At 49.7% G+C, this 23,426-nt stretch overlaps 1 protein-coding gene across 4 annotated transcripts in view; it reads left to right on the top strand.

Annotated features, from left to right (window-relative positions):
• Positions 1 to 23,426, top strand: part of Mylk (myosin light chain kinase) — a 252,871-nt gene that overhangs the window by 210,674 nt on the left and 18,771 nt on the right. For all 4 annotated transcript variants that reach the window (NM_001105874.2, XM_087575816.1, XM_087575815.1 and 1 more), the window contains 5 exon segments: positions 8,171 to 8,203; positions 8,303 to 8,396; positions 9,673 to 9,876; positions 16,860 to 17,077; positions 19,170 to 19,293. In NM_001105874.2, the coding sequence (NP_001099344.2) occupies positions 8,171 to 8,203; positions 8,303 to 8,396; positions 9,673 to 9,876; positions 16,860 to 17,077; positions 19,170 to 19,293 (673 nt within the window).

Below are 23,426 nucleotides of genomic sequence, written 5' to 3'. Positions count from 1 at the left end.
GAGCATCTGAGGAACCTTAGGGTTGATGATGGACTAGAAGGATGAGTTTGGAGTCAGCCTGGTACCAGATGAGCCTCTGTGAACGAAGCCTAGCAGAGGGATGGGAAGGGGACGAGCCGAAGTTCCATAGGATGGAGAGGACCATTCCTGTTGATTTGGGGGCAAGGGTGTTAGAGAGAGCTGAGAGATTTCTAAGAGGACTCTCATCCCTGGCTTGGATGACTCAACACACATTCAAGAGACAATGGAGGTTTTATTAGCTTGAGTCTTGTGACTGATGCAGACATTGAGTATCTGCTGTAGGCTAACAGACAGCATGTGTATCACTATGCAGTCTCCATCCCCCTTGGTCCCAGCAGCCCAGTGAGGCAGGGATTGCCATTGTCCTCCTCTGACGAGGAAACTGAGGACAGAGAAACTTCTTGCCTAGGTCACACAGAGCTTGTGACCAGTGAGTAGAACTTGAACCCAGAGCTGTCTAGCCCAGAGCTTGTTCTCCTTTGGTCAGAAGAGGTTAGTTGGGCTGTCTCCCTACTGGCCCGAGGTACTTGAAGGTTAGGTAACAGAGAGCCTGGGAGAAGATGAAGGGTTTGGTTTCAAACTGGTTTAGTAGAGCCATCTGAGGGATACCCAGGCCACTGGGTCTCAACCACAGGAGGAAAAGTCAAACAAGGGCTATAGATTTGGAATGTTTCCCTGTCTAATAGACAACTAAATAACATCATCGAGGTCACCTGGATATTAGAAGAGGTCAACACCAGTGCCGTAGTGTGAAAGCCCATGGGTCTAGAAGACGTCTGGTGCTCACTGTGGACATGGCGGCAGGGCAAGTTGCAAGTGAACTGTATTCAATGCTAAAGAGATGGAAACTTGGGAACACTGGGATCGCCTGTTGTTTGATAGTGATCTTTGAAAGAAAAGTCCATAGAGCTGCCACAGGGTGGAAAAGTGGTTTCCCTGGTGAGGGAATGAATGGGAGAGGATAGAAGTATATGCTATTTATTGCTGCGTTTATGCAAAGAGAGGGGAAAGGGTGCTGTGGGTTTAAGACAGAGAAGGTGGTGAACAGAAGGGACCATGCTCTTGGGGAAATATTAAGGGAGTCAAGTAGACACCTTCGTGGGACACGTGGGTATCAAAGGAGACAGGGAGAGAGCCGTCCTGGAAGGACCGTGCAACCCAGGGGCATCCAGAGTGTGAAGCTGTCTTTATGATTACTTCCCGGGCTTCCAAATTCAGGTATAAAACAGTCCTCAAATTACGCAAGGGCTCCAGAAAGAAGGAAGTAGATGCTAGTGGAAAACAAACCAACTTCACACTGTCATCTAGCCAGTCGCATGCTGGAAACCTTCACTTCCGAACCCTTAGGTATAGTCAGGCATGGCTCTGTGATTGCCACAGTGGTCCCAGAGGAAGCTGGCCTGGGTCCTGGCTCATGGCAGCTTTCACAAAGCTATGATCCACTGGCTGCTTACAGTTTATGTTGGGGAAACTGAATAATAATGCCACCATCTGCTGTCCTCCTAACACTCCAACACACACGCATACTACACACACACACACACACACACACACACACATGCATACTACACACACACACATACACACACATGCATACTACACACATACACACACATACACACACATGCATACTACACACATACACACACATACACACACATGCATACTACACACATACACACACATACACACACATGCATACTACACACACACATACACACACATGCATACCACACACATACACATACACACATACACACACATACACACACATGCATACTACACACATACACACACATACACACACATGCATACTACACACATACACACACATACACACACATGCATACTACACACACACATACACACATGCATACCACACACATACACATACACACATACACACACATGCATACTACACACATACACACACATGCATACCACACACATACACACATGCATACTACACACACACATACACACACATACACACACACACACACACACACACACACACACACACACACACTCAGCATCCTTCTGCAGTGGACGACTTAGGCAACCAGCAGGATAGGGTGGGTCAGAGAGCATTTTTAGGATATTATTTGGGGAGTGACAGGTATAGAGAAAGCATGTTCCTTAACTGGCTGGAATTCATCCAGGCCCTGCTGTACAAACCAGAAGTGATCAGAATTCCTGATCAACTCGGGAGCCTGATGGGGGAGGCGTGGCTTTCAGGAGGCGAAAGCTGGGGCACCCAGGACTATGGGGAGGGCCTTGCCCTTGAACTCCACAGCAGACAGTCCTGTGCACCCTCCAGAACCCTCCCACTGCCACAGACAAACAGAAATGGGGAGATTGCCTAAAATCCAGAGGAAGGGTCCAGGCCATTCAGGGCTTCCAGACAGGAAGCTACTCCTACTCCAGGCCGGATTGTCTTATCCAAGAGGGAGGGGGAGGGGAAGAATTGTTTACACAAGCTAAGACTGAGCACAGGGGACAATCTGCAGGGGCACAGGAGGGGAGGAAAGGGAGGAGAAGAGGAGTGTGGAGATGCCCCAAACCAAAGTCTTCTGTGGACTCCTCAGGTCCTGTGAGTTCTAAGCAGGGGTAGCTCTCTATTTAAAGGGGAAGTGTCGGTCTTGGAGGTGTGGTGGAGAATGCGTGTGTGAGTGTTGGTGGACAAGCAGGAGAAGCAGCAGTTATCAGGTCACTTCAGTGGACTGATGTGCTATGAGGTCGTCTTACGAAAAGCGATGACAATTGACCCTCACTCCATAAAGCCCTGCTGGGTTGACTCTCCTGTCACCAGTCTTGTCCTGGCAGCTTCCACTTTCAACCTCATCTTGATCCTGGGTTCCATCTATTTTCAACCCGTCCCGTGTCCTGTATCCCCAGTGTCTAGGACAGCCCCAGCAACACTGGAGGGATACAGTGGAAGACTGAAAAGGAGGGCTTCCCATCAGCTCCAGTGGCTTCCCTATGCCAGAGCCATCTTTCAGATCCTGGACATGACAGCATCCTGCCCAATCTCACTAGGCCTAAGTGAACAGAGGCAGCCATCTTGTTGTCCCATCCCAGCCACGTCTTAGATTCCCCTCCCTGCTGATCCTGCTGATCCTGCTGATCCTGCTGACTTTGGAGTCCCCGCCGTCCTTGCTCCTACTCCTAATTTGTTCTAGGCTATAGCGTTATTAGCAAAACAGCTGTGGCTGAGGCTTCTTGCCAGTCAGCTCCTTGTATCCAAGGGATGCAGTTGGAACTCTCCAGCTAGGCTGTGGCTCTGCAGGGCTCCCAGAAGCTGTCTCCATAGCCACGCTGCCCCCTAGTGCTCACTGAGCACACAGCAGGCCTCTGTACAGAAAGGACTAGAGCTAGCTTTGTCTGGGAGACTTGATGGGACCTGCTTTGTGAGGGTCCCAGAGCTTTCCTCTCCCAATACCACCCCAGGGGGATGAGGCTCATCTGTTCACAGAGTCTCTCAGAGCCCTCTTTCAAATAACTCTTCCACGGAGCTCTTGGGCTTATGGCTTATTCTAAATATGTTTGTTTTAAACGTGTGTATGAGTGTTTTGCCTGCATGTATGTCTATATACCACATTCATGCCTTCTGAGAAGGTCAGAAGAGGGCGTCGGATCCCCTGGTACTAGAGTCACAGACAATCATTAGCTGATAATCAAACCCAGGTCCTCCAGGGGAACAGCCAGTGCTCTTAATCTTTGAGCCATCTCCCTAGCACACTAAATAGATTTAAAAAAAAAACAAAAACAAAAAAACAACAACAACAAAAAAAAACCAACATTGAGTTGAAGTCCCTTCTTTCATAATTTTCATCTCCTTCCTTCATGGAAAGAGGGAGGGAGACCGAGGGCTCATCTGTGAGACGGCTACCATGTTTTGTGGTCCAGGAGCTCAGCTCACTGAATCATGCTTTCCCTCAGGGCTTCTCCTACTGTCTGCTTTTGCTCATCCTGCCCCATAGCTAGAAAGGTGAGAAAGCAGACAGACTCTAGCATCTGGGGATCGCAGTCCTCCCAGAGGAAGGCTACTCTAAACAACCAAAACAAGAGAGGGTTTGTCCCCAACTGCTGTAGATAAGTTGCAGAGTGTGAGGGCAGGCATGCGCTCACACAGGCGGGCAGGCCAGGAAGCCAGCTCTGTGACTGGAGGCAGGGTAATGGGAAGAGGCCAACTCCAGAACTAAGTCCCTCTCCACCACTAGCTGAGAAAAGCCCTGTGCTCAGTGGCTGGCAAGACCTCCTAGTAGCATTGTGTCACTCTGTCACAAGCAGGGCACAAACCACTTTTGTAGACACCAGACCAAGAAAGCCTGTATTGGTTTTCTTACATCACTGCTCAGAACACTATTTCCACACCAACTGGATGTAGCAGGGGACAAAGAAAAGGGTGACCGTCAATAAATTGGAACCACTCTTTTAGACCAGACAACACAGATCGGGACGATGAGACTTCCTGGTAAGAAATGCTGTTTCATTGTCTGTAAGACCTGGTCAGGTGACTGACATCTACCAGATAGTCATGGACCACTGGACTTGAACTCCGGCTTCCCTGAGAACCCCATGTGAAATAGCATCAGTGACATAATCCGAGCAAGTGCTGACTCTGGACTAGAGCCTGGTATGGCCTCCATAGGCCTCTGGTTCTTCTGTATGGGGCATAATATGAATGGTTCCCCCAGCTAACAGCGTTGATAAGTGATGAACAGTCTGCAGCCCTGCTTTCGCCCTAGCAAGCTTTCCGTTTAAGGCACATCCACGTCAGCCGCATCCCCTACCTTTCCTGGCTGTGCTAGCACAGAGGTTCTTCTTCCTAACAACTCCCGATACCTTCAGCATAGCCCTCTAGCGGCCCAAAGCTCTACCGAAGGCCACAGAGTAGTCCACCTGTTGTTCCCACATCGGTGTGCCACGGTTCTGATGGCCAGAGGTGCCAGTGAAAGACCTGGAGCAAGCTGCACAGAATCCCTTAGAGCATCACCCCAGGGGCAGAGTGAGGTAGTCCTCCCTGAGCACCCATTTTTAAGTTCTAGGGGTCATCCTTGGGTCATCCTTGCCATTGCTGGGGCGCCAAGCACCACTCGCACCACTCAGTGCCAGCTGTATGGATCTCAAAGCATGGTAGTTAGCTCCCAACTCTCTACACTTTTCCCAGCCCCCTACACTGTCCCCAGCCTCCTACACTGTCCACAATCCCTACACTGTCCCTGGCCTGCTACACTGTCCCCAACCCCTATACTGTTCCCAACCCCTACACTGTCCCCAGCCTCCTACACTATTCCCGGCCTCCTACATTGCCCCCAATCCCTACACTGTCCCCAGTCTCCTACACTGTCCACAGCCCCCTACACTATCCCCGGCCTCCTACATTGTCCCCAATCCCTATACTGTCCCCAGCCTCCTACACTGTCCACAGCCCCCTACACTGTCCCCAGCCTCCTACACTGTCCCCAATCCCTACACTGTCCCCAATCCCTACACTGTCCCCAACCCCTATACTGTTCCCAACCCCTACACTGTCCCTGGCCTCCTACACTGTCCCCAACCCCTGTTCCCAACCCCTACACTGTCCCCAGCCTCCTACATTGCCCCCAATCCCTACACTGTCCCCAGCCTCCTACACTGTCCACAGCCCCCTACACTGTCCCCAGCCTCCTACACTATCCCCGGCTTCCTACACTGTCCCCAACCCCTACACTGTCCCCAGCCTCCCACACTGTCCACAGCTTCCCTACACTATCCCAGGCCTCCTACACTATCCCTGGCCTCCTACATTGTCCCCCAACCCCTACATTGTCCCCAGCTCCCTGCACTGTGCCCATCTGCCTTCCCCACTTTGCTTTCCTGTGGCCATTTTCCATGTCACTTTCCCCAGACGTCTTGTGTTTAGTTTTCAAACTAAACTTTGTCAGCCACATTTGAGGAACTCTAAACAGCTTCTGGTTGTGCCTGCAAACTCTCAGAACCCTTTTTCAGGGAAGAGATACTTACCCATGTGGGCTTAGGTTAGTTTTCCTCCAATTGTCTGTTCCTGTGCGTTCGGCCCTCAGTCTGAAGGATGCATTTCCCGTCATCCACAGGTCCATCTGCCTCTGCTCCTGGCCCTCACCCCACCACAGATAAAGACTTTAGAAAGCATGCTGGTGCACAGCCCTCCCTACCAGCAGTGTCTGGCAAACCCTCTGGGTCACTGTCCTTACAAGACAAGCACCTCCACAGCTGTGTCCCCAGCCTTGCTCTGGTGGCAGCGTCAGCAAGTCAGCCTTTCAAGTCTTCCTTCCACACTCTAACACACCTCTACACTCTCTCGTGCACACATGTAATTTACACTTATGCACTGATACTCCACCACCCACATACATTTGCACATGCCATGTGGTCCCTCTCACACACATACGAATACACACAGGCAAATGCACATTCCTCCTCACACGTCTACCTCCATTTAAACAACTCTGTCTTACACACATGCATTTTCACCCACCCATGTGAACACTCTTAGATATATGACGGCACTATCCGCACTCACATACGTCCACACTACACCACATGCATGTAGCTACACTTCTGTGCTAACCTACATATATACAGACTTCCACACTAATCTTCACAGATACAGTCACAGATTTCCGTGCTGTTCTGTGCCATCCCACACACAGTCACACCGCTTTTCACATGCACGCACTCCTATGCTATCTGACACATACACACATATCCAGTACATGTACACTCACACGTCTCTGCTATCCCAAACGTGTGCGCTCACAGACTTCCACACCCACATGTGTCCTCCATGCTGTCCCTCATGGTACACTCACACATCCCATGATACCCCCATATGCTCAACATTCTTATGCACTTAAAACTATTCCATACACATACTCTCTCACACACTTGTCCCCTGTCCCACACACACATACCCTCTCTGAAAACTGTCACATCAACACCCTTCCATACATGGACTCATGCCCTCACCTCTCTCCTCACTATCATCCTTGCACGCATATACTCACACATCATTGCATGTGCATGCTTGTGCTCTCTCACACACATGCTTGTTCTCTTACACACTTCCATTTCCATGACCCTTGTCATCACATTTACATTTGCTATGCCCTCGCTGTTTCCTCAAGACACCTCCGTTCATCCTTCCCTCAGCCGTGGCCCCATGATGGCTGAGAGCTACAGAGCATTAAAAGTCATGTGCACTGCTCCTTCCGCTTATGGACCAGGAGTCTGAGGTTCAGAAAGAAAGATACGTGGCCAAGATCAGGACGTTAGATGTCTACCAGAGCAAAGGAAATCCTGGGACTGTGAGGTAGACAAGCCTGAGGTCCTCTTGCCTGCCTCTTCCCCAGCCCTTGCTCCCGACATATGCATGAGAGCAGCCCCTTGGGCGCTCCTTGATGCTCGCATGCTAGCTCTATCTGTGTGCAGTCATTCACCCCCACTGCATCCTGTCTTCTCCTGAGAGGCCGCTCAAGGGCGTCTTCTGAGAACAGTTGTAGGCTTTGCCGTTGTCCTTTGTTGTATCGCCTTCTCCACCATCCGTCTGGTGCCACGGCGGTACATGCTTCGTTATATGACATATGTAGTTGAAGTTCACTTCAAGTTTATATGGTTTTGTTCATACATGTAAATCATGGGCTTCAGGGAGGGAAGAGAGACTGTGCCTTGTGTGTGTTGTGTTGCGTGCCCACATAGCTGGCAAGACGCTTGCTATGCCACTAGAACACCATAACAAATATTCACCAAGTGTATAAACAGACTTAACAATAGGCGTAATTATAGGTCGCTGACTTTCAGGCCATGGACCTGATAGCTAATGGGGCTGTCGCAGTTGTATGTAGGTTCTAAAATACCGAAAGGACTAGAAGAAAGGTTAATGGGGAGCTGGCTGGGGGCCACTGGGTGACAGGAGAGTATGAAGGTCAGACAGGGTAGAGGAGTCAGGAAGCCAGAGCTTGCCAATGTGCATCCGGCTCTTTTAACAGTCAGGCCTGGCCCACTTCAGGGGATGTCTGTGTGAGTCAGGTGTTCTGGGACCTGGGGGAGCCCCCATCATGCCTTGCTCTGTGTGGCCTTCAGTACTAATCACCAGGTCCTTTCTGAACCTCCTTGTCTCCTCCAGAGCCAAAGGATGAAGTGGAAGTGTCCGATGATGGTGAGTGAGGCCAGCTGTCTTTGGGACAGGCTCTTTGAATGGAGGGGCTGGGAAGGGGGGATCTGATGGCTCACGCTTACCCTGACCTGTGCCCTACAGACGAAAAGGAGCCTGAGGTTGATTACCGGACGGTGACGGTGAACACTGAACAGAAAGTATCTGATGTATATGACATTGAAGAGCGACTAGGATCGTAAGTGGAGTTCAAAACTGCCTCTGGGCCCCAGGGTAAGGGTGCAGGACCCACAGTTCATCCCAGTGCCTCTTCCTATGCTCTCCTAGATATAGCTTCTTCCCAAACCGAGAGTCTGTAGATGGAAAGGGAATGGCCCACAGACACATCCCTTACCAGAGGCCTTCTCTGGAGCTGCTCCTGTGGTTCTGCACAGGCTCAGCTCTGTAGGAGCCTTAGCTGAGGTTATCTATGTCTCTGCTCACAGCCTAGCACTCAAACAGAAGGACCAGATTTGAATCTCTCTTTAGCATTCCCTGCACTGGGCCCAAAGTAGCTGGGCCTGACAAGGACCTTCTCTGCAGCAGTGCCAGCTTTGGGGGTGCGCTGGCATGCCCAGTGAGCCTCAGTTCCCACATGATCTTGCTTTGCACTGCCACTGACTGACTTCTCCCTCCGTAGAACATAGAAAACACCACCACTCAGACACCAACAGGCTGTGCCTCTCCCCCCAACTCTCTGTTATCCTTTTATACTCTGGAGGATAAGAGAAGAAAGTGGACGGTGGGACAAGGGGATATAGCTCAGTTATAGAGCATTTGCCTGCTATGTACGAGGGCCTGGATTCCACCCATCACTGAATAAACTGATACAGTGGTGCAAACCTGTAACCCCAGCACTCGGGAGGTACAGGCAGGAGGGTCAGAAGTTCAAAGGCAAGATGGTCACTAGGGACACAGTGGGTTTGAGGGTACAGCTTTTATGTCTGGTGATTTGGAGGAACTAAGGGCACAATGTAGTCCTCTTCTCAGCTCTGGGGCTGAAGTTACCTGGTCGGATAAGAAGAGCCCCTGCTCCCAGCAGGGGCAGCCAGTCCTCCTCCACCCCCCAGGCATCTGATCTAGAATGGAGTAGGAGGAGGGCAGCCATTTAGTAGCTCTGTATTTAGGAAGGAGGACCTCACCCCATCTTCACTGGGACAGGGATGTACGGGGAAGGGAAGAAGCTAGCAGAAATGTTCTTCAATTGTCGAGAGTTATGATCAGCATTTTTTTTCCTTCCATTAATGGCCCCGCAGTCTCTATTTTAGGTCTGTGAGCCATATACCCGGGTCATGTCTATTCAGCCACGTAGCTATGGGCAATATCTAAGAGAAAAGGCGTGGCTGTGCTCCAATGAGCCTCTGCTGTGAAAAGAGCAAGGCCAAATCTGCCCCCCACAGGCTACACAGTCTGCCACCCCCGGCTTAGAAGAGAGCTCAGCTCAACTTGGCTTTCCTCCTCTCTTTCACTGACAGTGGGAAATTTGGACAAGTCTTCCGACTTGTTGAAAAGAGAACTGGAAAAATCTGGGCAGGGAAATTTTTCAAGGCCTATTCCGCCAAGGAGAAAGAAAACATCCGTCAGGAGATCAGCATCATGAACTGTCTCCACCACCCCAAGCTGGTCCAGTGCGTGGATGCCTTCGAAGAAAAGGCCAACATCGTCATGGTTCTGGAGATGTGAGTAGCACCGTAGTCTGAGAGCCCCCCTACCTGTGTCCTTCCCACTGTCCCAACCCAGCCTCCTCCACCACACAAGGTATGATGGGCGAGATACTCACTGTCACCAGGACCATGGCTGTCCGGTGAGAACCAGAACTGGCCCTGACCCACTGAGCAGCAGCCTGCTAGCAGCCTTGGGACGCCTGCACCCTCGGCCCTTCTGACTTCCTGTGAAACAGCTAGGCTATCACAGGTCCTTGATTTTACAGGGACATTCTCACCTGGAGATAGTGTATGGTGGGAAGGAAGGACCAGGGCAAAGAGAAGGGAGCCCAGATTTTGGGAGTTCAGAATACTGGATTGAGCCCTGCTCCAGCCTTCACTGCTTCTTACTGCCCCACCCCATTCCTCCCCTGTTGAACTCTTTTGATCTCTCTTTGGCCATTAGGTTATACAGAGGCAGGGGAGTGAATCAGATGACCTACAGGCAAGGCTTTCCCAGAATCCATTATTCCTCTGTACCCCAGACTTACACACACGCGCGCACACACACGTCACACGCATACATACACAGACGTACTCCAGCATCATTAAGCTAGGTGTTCTTCACAGACAACTTCACTTTCCTTTGTCTAGTCTTATTTTTCTTTCTTTTTTTCGGAGCTGGGGACTGAACCCAGGGCCTTGCGCTTGCTAGGCAAGCGCTCTACCACTGAGCTACATTCCCCAACCCCTTATTTTTTTAATATATAAACTCGCACTAAAAATGATAAGGAAACATACAGCAGAGTCTTCTTCCCATCGTTCACTCAGCTTTCCTGTTTCTACACCACCTGAGGTAAATCATTTGGGGGGTCGGGGTGTTGCATTCTCCCCAAGTTCTTTATGAAAATGCAAGCAGACTTAACATCTGCATTCTTACTGTCCTGGAGTTTATCACAGTGACTTGAACTCAGTGTCCAGTACTGGGTGGTTTTCAGTGAGTTGATAGCACGACAAACCTCGAATCCTCAGAACGCCAAGGGGCCTCAGGGTGTGCACAGCACAGTGTGTGCTTGAGCCGTCTGCATTTGATAAGAGATCTGGTGATTTCACGCCTCTTTCGATTTTGCAAGCTGCCTTTCGAATGTGTGTTTTCCCTGACGCCTGTGTGCACCCGTGGCTTCCATCCCAGAAGTGAAGGTTCACAAGGTGAAAGGGCACATTCACTTGAGGATTCCGAAGGTATTCTCGTACAAAAGGCTGCACATCTGAACTTCAGAATTAGTTCTTTGGAGAGGAGAAGCTGTCTATTCTGGCTGACACTCGTTTGTAGGAAGGAGCAGGCCTGAGCACGGGATAGCTGCCTCTTCTCATCCCTTCTCGCAGTGACATCAGGCACATTCCTCTCAGAAAGTGCTCTTGGGACAGACAGAAATGGCTGAAAGTGCAGATCGGAGTCAGATAACCTTACTCAGATCCCAGGAGCATCCCTCGCAATGTGACATAAGTTACTCAGCTCTGACAATCCTTAGTTTCGCTGTGAAGAAACTGTTCTCTCTCTCTCTCTCTCTCTCTCTCTCCCTCCCTCTCTGTCTCTCTCTGTCTCTCTGTCTCTGTCTCTCTCCCCCTCCCTCCCTCTCTCTGTCTCTCTGTCTCTCTCCCCCTCCCTCCCTCTCTCTGTCTGTCTCTGTCTCTCTCTGTGTCTTTCTCTCTTCCCCTCCCTCCCTCCTTCTCTCTGTCTCTCTCTGTCTCTGTCTCTTTGTCTCTCTCCTCCTCCCCCTCTCTCCCCCTCCCTCCTTCTCTCTCTGTCTCTGTCTCTCTCTCTTCCCCTCCCTCCGTCTCTGTCTCTCTCTGTCTCTGTCTCCCTCTGTCTCTGTCTCTCTCCTCCTCCCCCCTCCCCCTCCCTCCCTCTTTCTCCCCCTCTCCCCCTCTCTCCCTCTCTCTCTCTGTCTCTGTCTCTCTCTCTTCCCCTCCCTCCCTCTTCCCCTCCCTCCCTCTGTCTCTGTCTCTCTCTGTCTCTCTCTGTCTCTGTCTCTCTCCTCCTCCCCCCTCTCCCCCTCCCTCCCTCTCTCTCCCCCTCTCCCCCTCTCTCTGTCTGTCTGTCTGTCTGTCTGTCTCTCTCTCTCTCTCTCTCTCACACACACATACACACACACATACACACACACACACACACACACATACACATACACACAGAGCGAATGCTGTGGGATTAGGTGGAGTTGTGTTGTGAGGCTCAGTGCTCGGCCATAGACAGCTATTAGAAGAGTGATAAGTTGACTTGTTTCCTGTATTCTGGCCTATTTTCCGCTTAAAAGTATCCTGGGAGCATTTTAACATCTACGTAGATGCTGTGGATAAAGTCCTTTCTCAGGAAGCCTGCCTTCAAGCTCTGCTACTATTAAAATGTGATTTTTTTTTTAATTGTTAGGGACTACCAGCCAAAGGGTATTTAGATTAAATAATCTCAAGGCTCCTATCTGGCTGTAGAATTCCACTTTCCGTGGTATCATAAAAGACTCAGAGAATATCTTCATTAGTATCTTGTGGTCAGATTCACAACCACTCCCTTTTAGGAATATTATCTCCCTGCCTGTGACTGTCACAGCTCTCCAAGTCCTTGTGGACTGAGTTTCACACTTGTTTTAGAATGGTTGCTTGGTGTATGCAGTGTGGGTATGTGAGGACATGGAGAAATGTCTTATCTTTAGAAGTTAAACCTTAAGCAAGTTCATGACGGGGGTTGGGGGAGGGCGCAGGAGGCAGGCGAGCCTGGGTAGGGCCAGGCTGCGGCACAGTGGGCAGAATACCATACTTAGCTTGGAATGGGGACTTGGCAAGCCGTGTGGAAAAAAAAGCAGAGAAATAAATGTAAGGAGGTTTCAGCTGGTCTGGCTTTCATCCCTGCACCCCACTCCTCCCCCGTGGACAGAGCGAGCCTCACAGGCATAGATGGCAGAGTAGCCTCTATTGTGGTGAGGGTTAAGAGCTTGCTCTGTGATAGGAACTGATAGGTTGGCTCATCATCCAACCTAGTCTAAAACACAACCACAAACAAAGAGAAGGTTAACAATCAGCAGGCCGGGAGCTGGAGAGATCTCTCAGTGGTTAAGAGCACTGACTGCTCTTCCAGAGGTCCTGAGTTCAATTCCCAGCAACCACATGGTGGCTCACAACCATCTGTAATGGGATCTGATGCCCTCTCCTGGTGTGTCTGAAGACAGCGACAGTGTACTCATATAAATAAAATAAAATAAATCTTAAAAAAAAAAAAAAAACAGCAGGCCAATTGAGAGAAATTAAATGTATCCCAGAGTCTTGGCCTTGGATGTGTGGGGAATAAGGAAGACTATGTCTGCAGCCTGTCTGACTTTGGGTTTCTGGACAAGCCCCAAGCATACAGCTTCTCCTTTTGGAAGTCCCTGAGACCATGGTGATGGGTGCCTGAGTCCTAGAGAGGATATGAAGTTTTAGCTGGATACCTGGTGAATGATGTCATCTCTGTTCTACTGTTAGCAACATTTATAAAAGAGCATCCAACTGGCTGCCAAGAGGCAAAGAGTAGAGACTAGGTACCAAGTCCCTGGATAACATTGTCCTCTCTAGCTGCCGGGGAAGATTTGCACAGACCTGCAGCTCTAGGGATAAGCTTGGTCCCTTGGGTGAGTAGTGTTTGTGATAGTATCCATTATTTATTCACTCAATAGCAGTTTATTAAGAGCATCTTGTGCCATCTTGGCCCATGTCTATAGATAGCAGCCTTTAGCAACCCACTGTCTTCTCCCCGCAGTCTTTACTAAGAGAAACATACAGAACTATGAAGCTTGGTACTTAACTCCTGGCATACCAGGATGTTGCTGAAGAAGAGCTTTAGAGATAGATAAAGCTGAATAGGTGTGAGCATATGTGAACCAATATTGAATAAGTTATGTATCTTTACACATGCAGCCCTATGAGCTTCATAGCTTAAGACATCTACACTTATGGCTGTCTTCTCAAAACATTTTAAACTTAGAGGAGGCTACCTGGGGGCACCTTGTCTGTACCAGATACTGGCAGCTGCAAGTCAAATCCTGGAGAAGATCCAGTCTTCATGCATCTATGAGGACCAGCAACTGAGCCAAGACAGGCTTGATACAAGGAGTACAGAGACGAGGACTAGAGACCCTCAGAAGGAAGTGTCATTTGTGTAGAAGTAGGGAAAGGCTTTTCAAGAACTTGAGCATCAATTCCTCACAGGATTGAACGTAGAGTATTCAGGGTTTCCCAAACATGTCTGGTCATTCAAGTGACCTATAGACTTTTAAAATATGGATCCTCAGATTCCTCCCAATACTTTACAAAAGCAAATCTCTGAGGGAAGATAGTGAGAACCTGCATTTTCTCATGTATGTGTGAGGTTATTGGATATCCTGGAGCTCCATTTACAGACAGTTGTGAGATTTCCTGTGGTTCTGAGAATTGAACCTGGTTCTCTGGACAAGCAGCCAGTGCTCTTAACCTGTGAGCCATCTCTCCATCCCCAAGAATCTGTATTTTCAAATACATAATCCAAATTACTCTTTAAAAGGAAAAAAAGATATATAACTTGCTAGTACATGTTCTGCATAGTTTGCCTATAGTGTTAACTCAAGAGGTGGTGATGTTTTTATCCATATCTTACAGATGAAGAAATTGTAGCTGTGGCCTAACAATAGAGTTTGTCTTAGAGTTTTCCTGGAAATCTGTAGAAATGAAGCTTCAGGACAAGAGACGCCACCTGCTGGCAATGCAGGGTCTTTCTTCTCTGTGTGGTTCTAAAGTGTCTGTTCTAGCTCCTTCTAGTGGACAGTGATACTCACTGAGGGTTACCAGACTTCCAGAGGAGTCATACGGTTGTAGAGTTCTACAGGCTCTGTAGTCTTCTTGTCTCTCCTGCAAGAGTCAGTGACAAGAAACTGCCTGGCACAAAGTCACAGCTTGTAAGACTCAGAGACTGGATTCACACCTGGCTCTGTGCATTCTGCCTGTAGGAGAGCTTGTTCAGACAGTACTCGAAGGACTGTCGGCCACTGTAGAAAACAAGGTTACCGACACCTGGATGCCACAAAGGTCAGCCAGCATTCATATGGCTCTAAATCCTCTGAGGAGTAAGCAGGAGAAGTAGGTCTGGAGGCCTGGGGTCGGGGAATCATAAGACAGCAAAATCAGACATCATGGCTATGCATATACATAGGGCAATACGCTGGCTAACTAAGGTTAGCAGTAGATGCCCAGTTGTAGGTTCTAGACATGGGGTAGATTGCACACATCCAGGATACAACATCTACCAGGTAGAAAGGCAAGGAAGGCATTCTAGCAAGACAAGTTAGCTATGGCTGGAGAGAGCAAACTCTCACGGTCAGCAGACTTATTATAACTACTATGTAAGAGACTATATTCAACCAACACCAGACATTTTACTGAGGATTCTGATTCTCAAAGATAGTTTGCTGTTCCCAACTATGCAAGTATATTCTTATACTCTTTAAGAAAGTGACTATTTGGGGGTTGGGGATTTAACTCAGTGGTAGAGCGCTTGCCTAGCAAGCACAAGGCCCTGGGTTCTGTCTTCAGCTCCGGAAAAAAAAAAAAAAGAAAAAAGAAAGTGACTATTTGAAATATCAGTTCCCTGTACCTAAAAGGCCCAGCTAGGGCCTTTGTTGTGGTAAAGATTAAAAGAGGAATGTTTTCTATCAGTTCCTACCAGCCGGATCCACTCACTCTGGCTGCTACTCTACCACGAGGTTCACAAGCCACCCTTTCCTGGCTGTCTCCCTTTTAGCCACCCTCTCATCATGGTCCCTTAGGTGGTAGTTACCATAACTGGCGCGCACACACACACACACACACACACACACACACACACACACACACACACCTCATTCTGCGGGTCCTTGCTCGTTTTCATTCTGCGCGGGCAGCAGAACCAGATCTGCATGCTCCAATTGCCTCTCAGCTATTTCTTTCACACACTGTCCTCTTTAGCCCAGTAAATCAAAGTTTCAGAAACTTTTAATTTAGCAATTAGATTTACATGTTAAATTCCCAATCCACAATACATTCACATAACAAATTCACTGCCAATTAATAAAGATTTAAACCGCCCACCTAGACAAGACAAAATCAGCCCAGCCCACCTGGATCTGGGTCGTCCTGCTCTGTTGTCTCCATCTTGATTTTTCTTGCTCCTCTTCCTTCTCCTTCCTTCCTAGACTTTCCCCCACCTACCCTTCTTTCTCATCCAATGATAGGCTACACCTTATCCTGGACATGCCTTGCTGCATAATGACATCATCCTACAGGTCTGTGAGATAAAAAGACTACTAGGGACCACCTTTCTAATCTCATTCATATTCATTCATGCCTGGCCTGAGGGCTTGACAGATTTTAGGTGCTTCCCTGAGCTCTCCAGTAGCCTAGTAGGTTTATGTGTAGAAGAATGAATGATGCTTGGAAAGCTGTGGAAACTTGGCTTGTGCTCACTCATGCGCGTGTGCATGTGCGCGCGTGCACACACACACACACACACACACACACACACACACACACACACACACTGGCCTACCTTGGCAGGATCCCCCTAGAATCCTATAGTGTGACTGCACACACATGTATACATTCACACACACACACACAAACACAAACACACAGGCACACCCTGCCATCCTGGCCCCTAGAATCCTATGGCATGACTGCATACATGTGCATACATGCATACACACACACACACACACACACACACACACACCAGCCTTGGAAGGATACCATGCCAACCTGCCCCCTAGAATCCTATAGTGTGACTGCACACACATGCATACATTCACACACACACACACACACACACACACACACATCCTGGCCCCTAGAATCCTATGGTGTGACTGCACGCATGTGCATACACACACACACACCCCACACTCACACACACACATCCTGGCCCCTAGAATCCTGTGGTGTGACTGCAGTGCATTTCCTGCCTCCTCCTCCTGTCCCCACAGTGTGTCAGGGGGTGAGCTGTTTGAGCGCATCATTGATGAGGACTTCGAGCTAACAGAGCGGGAGTGCATCAAGTACATGAGGCAGATTTCGGAAGGGGTGGAGTACATCCACAAGCAGGGCATCGTGCATCTGGACCTCAAGCCTGAGAACATTATGTGTGTCAACAAGACAGGCACCAGGATCAAGCTCATTGACTTCGGCCTGGCACGAAGACTCGGTAAGGCCCGTCTGCCTGCCCCATTGTTGCTACTATGTAGTGGCAATGGCTGTGTGTGTTCTACACACTGCATATTGGAAATGTACAGTGTCGGAGCCAAAGTCCAAGACCAGTAAGACTTCTCAGGTTCAAATCCAGTCCCTACCACTCGCTGCTGTATCACTCTAAACCTCAGGTTCCTTTTCTGTAAGGTAGACTTAACTGCTCCTGCTCCACAGGGTTGCCAGGCTGCTAATGCATAACAGCAACATGCACAGTAAGCACTTTGGCCTTAACTACATATTTGATGATGGTAATAGTGCTGATGGTGATGGTGGTGAAGGTGATGGTGATGATGACAACAACAATGACATCATCATTAGTGACAGCAACTTGTTTTGGTGGTGACGGCGCCTCACATCGGCATTACATCACATTTTAAAGAGTACTTTCTCATTCAAAGAAAATGTGTAACCAGCCTCATTCATCCTTACTCAGAGGAAGATGGAGAATTTGTAGGCTAGGAGATACAAGAGTCTCCAAAGCTTGGTCCAGCAGGTTCCACCATGGGCCAGTACTGATGTACTGAGGCTGGACACAGGGACCCTGGGCCCAGCTCAGTGTGCTCAGGAAGCTCTAGAACCCTCTGCTATCAGCACCTTGCTACTTCTGACATCTTCTGACATCTTAAGCAGGAAGAAGGTGTGAGGAGTGATCAGAACCTCTTTCTAGGTACTGAAGTCTTTACGGTCAGCAACTGTGCCTCATGTGCCCCTATCTCGTGTCCAGTCTGCCCCTGTGGCTCTCTGGCTCTATTATTGAGCAATGTCCTTCCCTTCCTCCTAAACACTGTTCTGTTAATACACAGCCATGGGACTCAGGTGAGCCAGTCTATATTCCATCATCCTGTGAGAAGCAAGAAATAGTTGGACGAGATAGTACCTGGTAAACCTCTCAGGACCTCCAGACCCGGGTGAGGCTATGCTGGTCATCCGGAGGACACAGAGCTCTCAGTGAGGTGCTCCTAGGCCTGGACTTACTTGACGGTCAGCACGGCATGGCCATGACCTTCCCTGATGCGGAGAACCTAACCTATTCTACTCTCTTCTGCCACCAGGAGGGGGATGGACAGTGGCCAGTACGTAGAATTTTCCTTTGGCCCGTAACCACCCATAAGTGGAACAGATAGGGAAGCACTGGCCTCAGGAGCTGGCAGCGACAGAGCCCGAGGAACACTGTGTTCCTGTGCCTTGATAGTGGGACACTGTAGGAGCAGCAGTATCTGAGGACCGAAGAACAGGGAAGCAGTCATAATACAGCAGGGGGATTGGGTGTGGGCTAGAGAGGGGCTTTGGGCCATTAAGGCCTTTGTTTAGAATATTGACATGGGTCCAGATGTGTTGAGCCACACCAGATGTGGCTCCCAAGCCAAAGCCTAACCACTGCTGGCATCGCCTATCTGGACTGCACCACTGATGGGCATCTCTGCTCCTTTATGGCCAAGGTCTACCACTTTGGAGGTTAGGCTCCTGTGACGACTGTCTAAGCAGCTGGAGAAGAGCAAAAGAGGTTTAGAATAAATGGGAGAGGCAATGGACATGGTCCAGCAATCAGACCATCTGAGTCCAAGTTCCAGCCGCCTCTAATGAGCTGAATGGGGGAGTGACTTCACTTCCCGGCACCTCCCTTTTGTCCTGCGTAGCATGGCATCGTCCCTATCTCCTAGCATTGATGAGAATGTTAAGCTATGAGAATCCTTCTAACGACAAAAGAATTATCCAATAGAAAGAGAAATCCCTGTGACGTTGGCAACCAAGAACATCGGACCTAGTGAATGCTAGCACAGCTGTCTACTTGAGATCGCTGAGCACAAGTCACAGTCGCTGCCTTGGGGGGCAAGAGCTTGTAGAGGCATGGACCTATGAAAGAACCAGTCAGGGACAGGCACTTTAATGTCCTCTTCTCCCCCAACTCTGGGCATTTGAGTATATGGGTATAGTCAAGGTGAGTCTATGGCTTGTTGGCTTTCTTGGTGTGTCTGTCACAGAGCTGAGAAGGCCCTGCCCAGCTCCGTGATATGCCATCAACTGACCCCTCTCTCTTCTGGTTTCAGAGAACGCTGGGTCTCTGAAGGTCCTCTTTGGGACCCCAGAGTTTGTGGCTCCTGAGGTGATCAACTATGAGCCCATCGGCTACGCCACAGACATGTGGAGCATCGGGGTCATCTGCTATATTCTGTGAGTTCCAAGGCTCCTGGTGGGCTGGGGAGACAGTGGGGGAGGGGCCAGAGTGAGTCATGGGAGACCACACCCTCCAAGCAGAAGGGTCATAGGTTCCCATTCCCATCTCTGCCAGCCCACCCTGCTCCTGGGCTCCCAGCGAGTGAGTATCCTGCATCACCCTTCTGTAGCCACATCTAGTGCAACACACCCACTGGGTGCCATACTGTCATCCCCGGTGCTGGCCACCTGGGGACTTTGGTCAGGTTCATATGATGAGAGGAACCCAGAGGGGATTCTGTGCCTCTTCACTGTCTGCTGAGGACAGAACCCCATCCTCACAGGATGGACACCACAGTCCGCCACATATCTCACGCCAGTGAGTGTACTGATTAGTAGACACTTTTCATGGAAAGGCATGTGTGGGAACAACAGACACCAGAAATCAATCCAGTCATTAGAGTTAGCAATGCTGGAGGGAAAGAGGAGAAGTCAACAGTGTATGCCAGTGCTTGGCAACCCATAATATACCTGATCTCTGTGGCAATGCCTCAGATTGCAAGCATTGCCTCGGGGCTGGGTGGCCTGAGACACCACACTTATAACAGGACCTGGGAGCCATGGTGTTTGCCCAAGGTTACATTTGGAGTAACTGATCTCCATCTTCCTTTTGTTGGGTTGTGCTGAGCCCAATGTCATCAGCCTTAGAAGCAGCCCTCGCTCGGACCTGTGCTCCAACATGCTGGTGTGGGGTAATCTCCCTAAAGCTGTGGCATACATGCAATTGCTAAAAACATTGTTATTGGGATTATAGTTCAGTCAAGGTGAAGCTCAGTCAGGAGAGCGCTTGCCCAGAATGCATGGGGTACTGGGTTCAGTCTTCATTACTGCATAAAAACACCCAGATATAGGAGAACATATTTCATTCCCAGCACACGAGAGATGGAGATAGGAGAATAAGGAGCTCAAGGTTACCCTCAGATACAGAGCCAGCCTGGGCTACACGAGACCCTGTTTTAAAATATATACGTGGGGCTGGGGATTTAGCTCAGTGGTAGAGCGCTTACCTAGGAAGCACAAGGCCCTGGGTTCGGTCCCCAGCTCCGAAAAAAAGAACCAAAAAAAAAATAAAATATATACGTATGTATATTTGTATTAAGGCAAGGGGGAAATTAAGTATTGTTCATAGAAAATTTAAGGAGGCTGGATCACTCAGCGGTTAGGAACATTTACTTTCTTTGCAAAGGACCCAGGTTCAGTTCCCAGCACCCACATCAGGCAGCTCACAACTGCCCACCACTCCAGTTCCAGGGGATCCAAAGCCTCCTTCTGGCTCTGATGGGTGCCTGCACACATGTGATGCACCCAAGTTCATGCAGGTACATGTATACACAAACACACTTACATATTGATTATTTAAGTTAACTCAAGGAGCCTCTCAAAGAGTACAATCTAAGACATTTGGGATCTTCAGCCAGGGTGAAAGGTGACTCATAATGCCCAGGTGATTTACGGAGCGCTGTTAGAAAAGCTTTGGTGTGGTGGGGCTTTCCATATCCTCAGAGGGTCAACGCCACCGTGGCCTGTGAGGACAGCCTCCTTCAGTTAGATTTGTATCATAGCATCTGTGCCACAAGTCACGCCCCTCCCTGTCTGGAGTCACCGTCCCCCTGGCCAGAGAAGAACCCATGCATTTCTGCCTTTTCCTGTGCTCTCTAGGAGGAGCTACTAGTGACTGAGGACACTGCACGAATGCTTTCTTCATGTTCCTGCCTAAGGGGAGAACAGAGAGCCATGAGCTCGGCCTGTCTTTTCTGTAGCTTCTGAGCCAACCAGAGCTCATTTTGGTCTCTGGGCCCTAGTGAAACACTGAACTCCTCAGAAGCCTTGTTTGGTCAGCTCGCTCTGGCCAGACCCTGCTGGTACCACTTCAGCTTAATTTGGTCCCAGAACTCGCGGCACTGCCTGCTGTGGGAGGCTACTGTGGCATGGGGATCATCTGATCCGTGGATTTCACAAAGGCAGGTCTGATCTCAGCACAGACGCAGAGTGGGTCGTGGCAGGGGTTTGATTGTATTGGACATCAAAATGCATGGCGTCATGGAAGCTGCGTGGTTGGCCACTTTCCATGGTCTGGGCAGGTGACCAAGTGTTCCATTTTGCTCGGAACTAATAGTTTCCTGGGGTACAGGACTTTGAGCACAAAAATGGGGATGGTCCCAGACAGACCAGGACAAACTGCAGTGGTGACAGGACTGCTTGGTCAACTCTGACGATGAGCACATCCCTGTGTCCCACGGTGGGTTGAAGAAACAACAAATACAACCAGGATCCGGCAGCCCTTGGGTCCTCTCATGCTTACTGTCCCAGGAACCAACACCATTCTTTCTTCTGAAGTTACGGGTCAGTTCTCTCTGTTCCCGGACTTCATGAAAGGACCCAGAGGGAAGTGACTGGCTTCCTTTAGTCAACGCTGGGAATCTAATTCATACCGTTACACGCAGCTGTGGATGGCTTGTTACCCAGGCTCTGCAGCACGGCATTGTGTGGACATAATCCACATAATCCAGTGTGCGCTAGGACCTTAGGCACCGCTCAGTTTGTAATGTCACAGCCTTCTGGCACACGTGTCTTTTAGAGAGAGTGCTGTGTATGTGACACTGGAAGTTGTCTTGTTGAGTCGGAAGAGCACTGTATTTTAAAATAACAATTATTGCCGGTTGTGTTGGCACACGCCGGTAGGATTTGCTGAGGGAGGCAGAGGCAGGAGGATCACGAGTTCAAGGCCAGCCTGGGCTACACATTAAAATAACAATTATTGTAGATACTATCTTACCCCCCCCCCATTGCTTACTAGATTGCTTTTAAAGTGAAGACTAAGAGATAAGGACTTCTTTTTAAATAAGGAAGATAACCTTGATGTAGAGGCACCACCCTGGTGTCAGGAGTAAAGACAGGGATGGGAGGGAGGCGGTGAGTTGGCTTCACCCAGCTCAGTGTCCTGACGGCTGCCCCCTTTGCTGTAAGAGCTCTCTGGAGTACCTGAAGGGCTGATTCAAGTCTGGGAGTCCTCTTTGGAGCTGGGTTCTCTCGGCAGAACGCAGGATGCTAAGAACAAAAGTCGAAGCCAACAAAACGGCTCCCTTTAAGCCCCGACGTGCAGAACGGGAGCAGCTGCTGAAGCAGTGGGAAGAGGCCCTCGGGTGTCCTGTGGCATCCTATGTCCTTCCTCATCCCTCTCTTCAGAGCTGGGTCATCTACTGAACGGTTCCTGTGCTGACCCCTCCCACCTTTGAATAGAAAGCTCTCCTGATCGTTGCTCAAGAACCGGTGAGTGCTGCTGGATGCCATTGGCCAGATAGTAATGTGTTCCACACCTGTTGGTGCACCGTCATGGCTGGCAATGCAGGGGGATCCGACCTCACTGTGAGAGCTGGAATCCTTGGAGAATCCAGCTCTGGAATTGGTGCAGATCCTATCTTTGCGTAGAAGCAATGGCAGCTCTGAGGTTATTCTCCTGAAGGGAATGATTCCTTGGGTCTCCTTCTGAAGTTAGCTTTGCTCAGCAGGTAGAGAATGTGGAGGAGCTCCAGGCCACATTCCCAGACGTAGATCATAACCCAGCCTTCCTGAGACCTCCCTCCCTCCAGCTAGGTGTTCCCATACACCTTGAGGAGAGCCACTCTTGTCTGAGCCCTGTCTCAGCCCTGCTCCTCCATTCCTGCCTTTCCTACCTGTGTTTCCCATCCTCCCAACTGCATCAGCCACTCGCCCCTCCCACTTCAGCTCCTTGTGAAGTCCTTGCCACCTCCAAAGAGCCAGGGGCCTCCCCTAACACTGTATGCAAATGAGGGAAATGCTGAGGGAGGAGTCATGTGTGGCTGTGGCCTCTTGTCTGCACTGCTGGGACTGGGTTGCCCTCAGCTCTGCTGACCCAGGCTTTCATCTGATTCCCTGCCTCTCTGGTCCCTTGCCCAGCCCAGCCACTTTCTTCAGGCTTTGCTTCCCAGAGACTCCAGCTCTGGGAAACATAATTAAACGCTGGCTTAGCCCTCAGTTCTTCCCGTGAGTCCGTTCTTTCGAATTGTCCACTGGAGAATCTTAAGGGTGAGATGGGATAAAGCCTAAACTCTTCTGAAGCACTCAGTAGT

Source organism: Rattus norvegicus, chromosome 11 (assembly GCF_021556685.1).
Source record: "Rattus norvegicus strain SHRSP/BbbUtx chromosome 11, alternate assembly SHRSP_T2T, whole genome shotgun sequence".
Lineage (NCBI taxonomy): Eukaryota > Metazoa > Chordata > Mammalia > Rodentia > Muridae > Rattus > Rattus norvegicus.
This window is presented reverse-complemented; position numbering and strand designations above follow the sequence as displayed.